Source organism: Girardinichthys multiradiatus, chromosome 4 (genome assembly GCF_021462225.1).
Source record: "Girardinichthys multiradiatus isolate DD_20200921_A chromosome 4, DD_fGirMul_XY1, whole genome shotgun sequence".
Taxonomy (NCBI): domain Eukaryota; kingdom Metazoa; phylum Chordata; class Actinopteri; order Cyprinodontiformes; family Goodeidae; genus Girardinichthys; species Girardinichthys multiradiatus.
The window spans coordinates 27,206,333-27,215,701 of NC_061797.1; the positions used below are offsets into that span (position 1 = coordinate 27,206,333).

Consider the following 9,369-nt stretch of genomic DNA (forward strand, 5'->3'; position numbering starts at 1 on the left):
CAGTAAAACACCTAAATATAAAAAGAAATAAACACTAGTCTGTGGACAATGACTTCATTGCAAAATATAGTACAAATGTATAATTTATTCGTTAAATCAAAACCTGACCTTAAAACAGAATAAATCTGAAAAATATGCACGTATTGCCTCATTTTTCCCAGCTAAAATGGAAATTAAAAAAAATAAAAACAATATAATCAACATATCGCGAGATTTATGAGTTCTTCATTTGATTTCCTTTTAAGGAAAAAATGGGAAAATCTCTGTCGTACTTATAGAAAAGAATAGTTTAGCTCATTTGAAATAAATTTTAAGAAGCCGTGGAAAAGTATTTTTCTATATAGTGAGCATCTGAGACGATACCGCTGAAGAGCAAAGATTTGTTTCTCTTGCCTCACCACGTCAAAGCGTCAACGGTTGTCACGTTTTACGTCACCAGAGTGTTTTGAAAGGGATGGTTCGCTATGAAGCTACAGGGATTATAGCGGAAACCGAAGCAAGAAAGGTGTGTATTTGAATCATTTTGCCTTTTCTTTTGAGAATATCTAATCACGTGTACGGGTATTGTTGGTGTAACTGTGCTTTTAATACTATTCTCGAATAATAATGGATTAAAACGGTTATAATGTACGGCTAACAGAGCAAGCTAATGCTAGCAAGCTAAGTATGCTAAGTAGTTAGCCCAATCGTGGGCTGACTCAGCCAGCAGAAACGCTCTCTACATTTTATTCTCGGGGTAATAGTGTGTTTGTAGCTTTATCAAATGTGGCCATTTTTTTTTTTTTACATTAAACATCTAGTGGTCTAAACATATTTTTGTAATGTAGTTTAGGGTTTTCGAGGGGCTGTCACTGACAGGGGGAGTGAATTGACTTGTTGATTTTTAACCTTTACGACTGAACAGATAATGAACGGTGAAAGATCCAGACCAGACTCCCCTCTGTTTGGGTAATGGCAGCACGTCTGCAATCATTTGACAGTAATTCTAGTGACACGGAAAACTGGGAACGTGTAGAAACGAGCCGACCTCGCAAACTGTGTAAGCATTCGAGGTGAGCCCAGTTTAAAAACCTTGGAGATCTTCTAAAAATAAAAATAAATAAATGGTATAAGCTGCTTTTAGAGTTTCCTGAAATTTTGATAAGCCAAGCATCTGTCAATTATTCTGTGAAAGGAAAAACACATGTAATTATAGCTTGTTTATTAGATAATAAGGAACATATTTATTTCTTCATTCTAGCCCGTTAAAAACTGTTTTGATGCATTTAAAATTAATACAATTATTTTTATATAATATCAATAAATACAAATGACCTTGCTCAGTGTTTTAGAGATAGTATTTTATTTTTTATTTTATTTTTTACTGAAGTAGAGCATTAATTCAGCTTTAGGGAAAAGGGATTTTTACTATCTTAAGCTAATGTGGTGTTTTTGGGAAGGCACAGAAAATTGCAAATCATACAGCACTTGTTCTCATTTCAAATTTCTATTTCAGTTACCATCTAGGGAACAGATTTAGTATTTGCCACTTATTAAAATAGTCCAAAAACGTATAAATCCTTCAGGCATGAGGATATTAAATAACTGAAATTGATAAGGTATCTGTTTGTTTGTTTTTTGGCACGTTTCTTCAATTTATTTTCTATTTACCCTGTGCTTGCATATATTTTTATCTTGCTTTGGTTTTAAGCCTTTGACAAATTTTGCTATGGGAAAATTAGGTGTATTGTTTATCTTATTTGTTTTTGGGAGTTTACTTATTAGTATTTTACTTGTATCAGATCTGTAATCTAACCCATTGATGCCAATGGATTTAGGTGACCAAACACTGTTATAATGGAGATGTACTCATAACATTGTATTTGTTGTTTTTTATTAATCATAATTTTGAATAATGTTCATTAGGTTTTGTTGGTTACGCAAGTGTGACAAACACAAGGAAGTTGATGTGATGGGAAAATTACTGGCTGGCCTTTTTTTTTTTTTTTTTTTCGGGTCTCCCTAATTTGAACATTTCAGAATGTGGTTGGTCCAGTTGTTCGAATGGTTACCTTTACCTATGGCCTCTTCTTAAATCCTGTTGGTATTAAATCATGCTGGTATTAAACAAATATTTACAACCCTTTAAAATAGCCATGTTTAAGCTCTGATAATTCTACATTTTAATTGGTTGTTTTTCACATCGGGATCAGACCAAAATAAACAGAAATGCAGTGTTATAAAATGTCGATAGTAAATGATATACAATTTAATGGTATGTGATAGTCTTGATAATACATGAAAATACTTAACTACAAAAAACCAGAAACTGATACTCAAAGGTTTAAGTACATACAGGAGTTGGACAATGAAACTGAAACACCTGGTTTTAGACCACAATAATTTATTAGTATGGTGTAGAGCCTCCTTTTGCGGCCAATACAGCGTCAATTCGTCTTGGGAATGACTTATACAAGTCCTGCACAGTGGTCAGAGGGATTTTAAGCCATTGTTCTTGCAGGATAGTGGCCAGGTCACTACGTGATACTGGTGGAGGAAAACGTTTCCTGACTCGCTCCTCCAAAACACCCCAAAGTGGCTCAATAATATTTAGATCTGGTGACTGTGCAGGCCATGGGAGATGTTCAACTTCACTTTCATGTTCATCAAACCAATCTTTCACCAGTCTTGCTGTGTGTATTGGTGCATTGTCATCCTGATACACGGCACCGCCTTCAGGATACAATGTTTGAACCATTGGATGCACATGGTCCTCAAGAATGGTTCGGTAGTCCTTGGCAGTGACGCGCCCATCTAGCACAAGTATTGGGCCAAGGGAATGCCATGATATGGCAGCCCAAACCATCACTGATCCACCCCCATGCTTCACTCTGGACATGCAACAGTCTGGGTGGTACGCTTCTTTGGGACTTCTCCACACCGTAACTCTCCCGGATGTGGGGAAAACAGTAAAGGTGGACTCATCAGAGAACAATACATGTTTCATATTGTCCACAGCCCAAGATTTGTGCTCCTTGCACCATTGAAACCGACGTTTGGCATTGGCATGAGTGACCAAAGGTTTGGCTATAGCAGCCCGGCCGTGTATATTAACCCTGTGGAGCTCCTGACGGACAGTTCTGGTGGAAACAGGAGAGTTGAGGTGCACATTTAATTCTGCCGTGATTTGGGAAGCCGTGGTTTTATGTTTTTTGGATACAATCCGGGTTAGCACCCGAACATCCCTTTCAGACAGCTTCCTCTTGCGTCCACAGTTAATCCTGTTGGATGTGGTTCGTCCTTCTTGGTGGTATGCTGACATTACCCTGGATACCGTGGCTCTGGATACATCACAAAGACTTGCTGTCTTGGTCACAGATGCGCCAGCAAGACGTGCACCAACAATTTGTCCTCTTTTGAACTCTGGTATGTCACCCATAATGTTGTGTGCATTTCAATATTTTGAGCAAAACTGTGCTCTTACCCTGCTAATTGAACCTTCACACTCTGCTCTTACTGGTGCAATGTGCAATCAATGAAGACTGGCTACCAGGCTGGTCCAATTTAGCCATGAAACCTCCCACACTAATATGACAGGTGTTTCAGTTTCATTGTCCAACCCCTGTAGGTATGAGATGGATTATTCACTGGACTACATGGAACAAAATAGCACTGCATGAAGCCAAAGTAGCGAGGGGTGTATTGACCCAGAGCAACTGCATTGTTGAAACCTCAATAGAGGTATCTTTTGGCCTTGGGGGAAAAAAAACAATGAAAATTACATATGATTTTCTCTTGAAAAGCAGCACTCAGGCCAGAGCTTCTCGAGTGGAGGCAGAACAGGGGAAGATGAGCCTGCATGGTGCCAGTGGGGGTTGCGAACGCTCACGTGACCGACGTCGATCCAGCGATCGCTCTAGGGACTCCTCACATGAGAGGGAAGGGCAACTAACCCCCTGCATTCGGAACCTTACCTCACCCACCCGCCAACACAACACTGGTGAGTAGGCATAGAGAGTGAGTAGAGGGTCGTACTGTTGAAACTGCTGACTGAAACGCACAGCTCAGTACTGGTTTATAAAGGTTGCTTTGTGTTCAATCGTAAAACAATTATTTTTTTATAAAAGCCAAATAATATTGCCATTTATTATTATATAATGTGTTTTCACCTAGATGCTTACAGTATAACTTATCATACAAAGGAACATTTAATTATGACACTGTTCTTTTGTGTGTGTAGATCGAGAGCGAGATTGCCCGTCGTCAAGGCCCAGTAGCCCTAGGCCTCAGAGAGTCTCACCCAGTGGTTCCAGCAGCAGCGGAGTTGTGAGCAGTCGCAATAGTAGTTTGTCCAGTTCTGACGGCACCTTCAAATGCTTGGGAATCGGAGAAATGGTTTTCGTCTATGACAATCCTAAGGAGGGCGGGGCAAACGTCCCTGTAGGAAACAGAAGCATGAGAACATCAGAGAGAGTCACTCTGATTGTCGACAACACACGCTTTGTTATAGATCCTTCCATCTTCACAGCACAACCCAACACCATGTTGGGCAGGTACAGCACACTTTATTGCTCATAGTTGTCTTTTACTGAAATACGTTTGCTAATATAAAAATAAGTGGTTATGTTTAGGCTTTTGACTGGCCCTGTGTAGTTTTTTTTTTTTTTTTACTTAAATAAACAATAAAATCTGATGTTTTACCTGCTTGAGTAAGAATGTAAACCTAAGTATCTTTGTTGCAGGATGTTTGGATCTGGAAGGGACCATAACTTTACAAGGCCCAATGAGAAGGGAGAGTTTGAGGTGGCTGAGGGCATCAGCTCAACAGTTTTTCGAGCAATTTTGGTCAGTTGTCATTCAACGTTTTCCCTGTTAATTTTGATCTACAATCTTTTAACTTATATGAGCAGACCAAAATGCAGCTCATGTATGCAAATCCCCTTACAATTAACATACATTTTCATTAGAAAGGGATTAATAAAGGGGCTGTTTGATTATAACAGCATTACAAACAACCAGTAAAATCACTACAATTTATAAGTGACTATAATAATTTTATTTTTCTAAAAGTGAGCAGGTGACAGTTCAAGGGGAAGCAGGATTGTATGTTTAAAATTTTATCAGACCTTACCAACGAGAATGAGACATAAGATAGTATCATTAGAAATGCTGTTAAAGCTAAGCACCCAGTTATTTTCACTCCATCCCACCTTTCTTGTTCCTCATCCTGGGTGGAGAACAGAGGTGATGCAGTTTGTGGAGATAAAGACGAAAAGGCTGGATAATTCTGCTCTGAGCTCCAGCTGTGACATCAAATTGGGTTACATAATTTTGTCGCATATTTCATTACTGATTAACTCTAAGAGTTTTAACTTCTGATGTGTAAAATACACAACCAAATGCAGATACTGTTTCCAAGTTCACTTTTATGTTGCCTTGGTTAAAACTGTTTATTTACATGCATATGTATATTTTATGAGTTAATGGGTCCACAGTGTTTGAAATGACTGCCTTCTTTGTAATTTCTATCTAATTGACAGGATTACTACAAATCTGGGATAATCCGTTGTCCAGATGGAATCTCCATCCCCGAGCTGCGGGAGGCGTGTGACTATCTATGCATCTCCTTTGACTATAGCACCATCAAATGCAGAGACCTTAGTGAGTCCTCCCCATGTTGAGGGTTTTAACAGTTGCGCATTAAGGAATGCAGCTTCAGAATAGCTGTTTCACTTAAAGTCTTTGTCACATCCTGATACAACATAGTAAACAGAAAAGAAATCTCTCATCTGTCAGAGCGTGCTGTCACCTGTTAGTTCAGTTGGTTGGTTTTATTTAGAGCCAGAGAGATTCGGGAAGAAAAATGTTTTCAGAAAATCTATCATGACTTTTGTTTTTGGGGCAATGGCCATAAGAATGGTACCTCAAGCTCTGCTGCCTTCAGTGTGGCTGAAAGCTCCTTTTGTTCAGGACTACTAAACACTGTAGATTAGTGCTTTTGACATCTGCTGCAGAAATGTTACTAACACAGAGGCAAGGCTACTAATCGTGTTGTCATGCTTTGGGTAAGGTTAGGTCTATTATAGTCGGTTTAAACACAATTCATCAGTATTTATTTGGCTCTTATGAAGCCACTGGTGTTGAATCATAGATTCTGTACTTTTCTTTTAATTTTTTGGGTCATTTGTTTAAAAAAACAAAATATGCACATCTGAAAGAAATGATCAAAGAAAATTTAAAGAGTGCATTTACTTCCAGACAGTAGATCACATTGAATTTCAAACTCATCCTTCTTTTCCAGGTGCTCTGATGCATGAGCTGTCCAATGATGGTGCTCGACGTCAGTTTGAGTTTTACCTCGAGGAAATGGTACTGCCTTTAATGGTGGCCAGTGCTCAGAGTGGAGAGAGGGAATGTCACATTGTGGTTCTTACAGATGACGATGTGGTGGACTGGGATGAAGAGTATCCACCGCAAATGGGCGAGGAGTATTCACAGAGTAAGTGCCTGCCTGCTTTTGTGGACAGCTGACACTGATGAGGCTTGGTATTCTGTATGCAAAACAGAAATGTGTAATAAACAGTTTTTCATAACATTGTATTTGTTCTTATTGCAGTCATCTACAGCACAAAACTGTACAGATTTTTCAAGTACATCGAGAACCGAGATGTTGCCAAATCAGTTTTAAAGGAGAGAGGGCTGAAGAAGATAAGGCTGGGTATTGAAGGTACGCTGAGCTTTGCAGTGAAAAATGTTTTAATTATGCAAGTAAAGTGAGGCTTTTGTTAAATGTTATGCAGACTGTTGTAGAAAAAAATGGCAAAGTAAGCTAAATTATTGACTTGCAGGATTTATTTGTTGCACAAGGAAAAAACAGTCAGAATTTGGTTGTTTATTGGTTTTGTTTTGATGATCTGATGTCTGTTACCATGTGTTATATGTGACTCAGTGTGTTTACATTGCTGTCAGGCTAATTCACTTCTTTTCAAGAGCGGTAAAAAGTGATCTCAGGGTGTAAAGAAAATTTTAACCAGTTTTCCTTGGGTTTCTGTCTTTCTTTCCTCCATCCTTGCTTCCTTCTTTGCTTTCCTTACTTTTGTCCTTCCTTCCCCTCTGTCATTTCCTTTCTCCTAATATTCTTGTATCCTTTATTCCTTTCTTTCCTTCCTTGTGTCCTTCCTTTCTTTCTGTGTAGTTCCTTCCAGTTTCTGTTTTTTTTACACCCAATATTTAAAGCCTTCCTACTGTAATAATGTTTTATATTTTACAAAGAAGATAAACACCTGGAAATTTGTGTCTGGAAAAGGAATTTGAAATTTGGATTTTTTACATTAAAATGCACAGGAATTCCTATGAAAATATTACAAGCACAATACAAAAGGACTATTTGAAGAGTTGTAATCAAGATCAGTAAACCTAAAATAACAAATAGATGTCTTCTGTGTCAACAGGTTACCCCACTTATAAAGAGAAAGTGAAGAAACGTCCAGGAGGTCGCCCCGAGGTGATCTACAACTACGTCCAGAGGCCCTTTATCCGCATGTCTTGGGAAAAGGAGGAGGGTAAAAGTCGCCACGTGGACTTCCAGTGTGTTAAGTCTAAATCCATCACCAACCTGGCGGCCGCAGCTGCAGATATCCCCCAAGACCAGCTGGTGGTGATGCACCCTGGCCCGCAGGTGGATGAACTGGACATCCTACCCAATCACCCACCCAGTGGAAATCACTACAGCAACAACTACAGCAACGAGCCTGATCCTGATGCACCTTCACCTGCTGTCTGAGGACTCTGCTCCTCTCTCAAAGCCTCTGCCCCTCTCTTACTCCTCTAGTTCTTTTCCCAGCATGCTGCAGCATGGGGCTCCTGGGGCACCATAACCATATTGCCTTGACACCTCCTTTGCAGCCTTAGAGCCTCAAAGAACCTGGAAGACTGTGGAAAATGAAACACGAGGAAACTATTAATAGTTCACGGAAGAGTTTACTGTTGTTTTCTTTTTTTTTACTTGACCAAAGGAATTTATTTTTGTTTGGAAACAAATCCATAAAAACACTTAGTATTAATATTATTATTTACGTTGTTCTTGTACTTTCATTTGATGGGTTTGGCTGAGCCCTGTTGTGGTGTCATTCTTTCTACCCTGTTTTGTTTCACATAATTTTTGGTTTGCTGCTTTTGAGTGGCCTCTCCAATGTGCTTTGAAGGGAAGTCTTGTGAAAGGAGGAAAATCAATCCAACTCGTCATGGAAAAAAATCAGACATAACCATTTAGTGTCACGATCTCCAGCTGAACTCCTCACAGATGTCTTCAAAAACCTTGCTGTGGGAAATGTAGTCATTGGCTGGATTTGATATGTGATGATACGCTCCTCATTCAGCAGAGCACAGGCTGTTGTGGTCAGAGTTTGTGTATGCTGAGCTTGAATTTGTTGTTTAAAACTGACACATGAAATAAAGGTGAAATATAAACATTCTATATATGTTTGAACCGTTACTACAAAATATCTTACATACTTCTAAAGAATACATATCATCAGGCCTTCAAAATGTGTAGATTGTCAAGAAATGTTGACTTTTTGAAGTTTTTGCATTTTTTTATTTTTTTTATTTCTAAGCTTCCCCTTAGCATAAAACTATACCAAAGATCTTTTCTGCATTTAAAAAGGGGGGTAAATCTCACATTTCTTTTAGTAGCCTTTTTTTCCATCCATGTAAATGCAGTGGACACACAGCTTATTGTATTCTTATGAAACTTGTGATGAACACATTTTTGAGAAGTGCTTCACATTTGTGGTATATGAAGTCAACCAGTTACTGGTGCATGCGAACAGGAACATCAGCCCAGTAGGATTGCACACTTCTGCGTTTCCTAATTTTGCCTCAGAAAAGGCGTGTTTGATGTCACCCCATCCATCCCCTAATTTTAAACTTCCTGGCCTGCAACCCAGATGCAGCTCACTGTGGGGCCACTGTCTTGTTGAAACACCCTTTCCAGGAGCATTTTTTCTTCAGCATAAAGCGACGTGACCTCTAAATATTTTTGATCTGTTCAAACTGGTTCATGACCCCTGGTATGAGACATACAAGCCCAGCACTATAGTATGACAAACATCCATTTAACATTCCACCATTCTTCATATGATATGACCTAAATTCAGTGTTTGCATCTGAGAAACTTTTTAGACCTGAAAGAAAAAACAAGCAAGCTTTCATCATTCCACCAAATGTCATTTTTCTATAGGATAGTTAATGTGTTGTGTGGTTAATTTTAACCTCCTCAGTTTTTGTTTTGTTTTTGTTTTGTTTTTCATAAAATGAAACTTTGCAGGAGGGGCTTCTTGTCGATACCCTGCCCTGATAATTGTCTGCTTTCTCTGTAGAGCATTGTAT

The 9,369-nt window shown here is 38.9% G+C and overlaps 1 protein-coding gene across 2 annotated transcripts; it reads left to right on the forward strand.

Annotated features, from left to right (window-relative positions):
- Window positions 1–271: 271 nt before the first annotated feature.
- On the forward strand, window positions 272–8,455 carry btbd10b (BTB (POZ) domain containing 10b). Of its 2 annotated transcripts, none has more exons than XM_047364099.1 (8): window positions 272–505; window positions 3,783–3,979; window positions 4,220–4,532; window positions 4,722–4,824; window positions 5,520–5,640; window positions 6,281–6,478; window positions 6,596–6,706; window positions 7,431–8,455. In XM_047364099.1, the coding sequence occupies exons 2-8, from the start codon at window positions 3,829–3,831 to the stop codon at window positions 7,760–7,762; spliced, it is 1,329 nt and encodes a 442-aa protein (XP_047220055.1). In that variant the 5' UTR covers window positions 272–505; window positions 3,783–3,828; the 3' UTR covers window positions 7,763–8,455. The 2 variants fall into 2 exon arrangements, with proteins under 2 accessions (XP_047220055.1, XP_047220054.1); XM_047364098.1 differs by having other exon boundaries at window positions 273–505; window positions 3,786–3,979.
- Window positions 8,456–9,369: the final 914 nt, after the last annotated feature.

What these genes read in the sequence shown, in the direction of transcription:
- btbd10b (XM_047364099.1), top strand. Translation starts at nt 3,829, where the DNA reads ATGAGCCTGCATGGTGCCAGTGGGGGTTGCGAACGCTCACGTGACCGA. An exon ending in CCCAACACCATGTTGGGCAG is followed by an intron (nt 4,533 to 4,721) that starts GTACAGCACACT and finishes TCTTTGTTGCAG; the next exon opens with GATGTTTGGATCTGGAAGGG. An exon ending in GATAAGGCTGGGTATTGAAG is followed by an intron (nt 6,707 to 7,430) that starts GTACGCTGAGCT and finishes CTGTGTCAACAG; the next exon opens with GTTACCCCACTTATAAAGAG.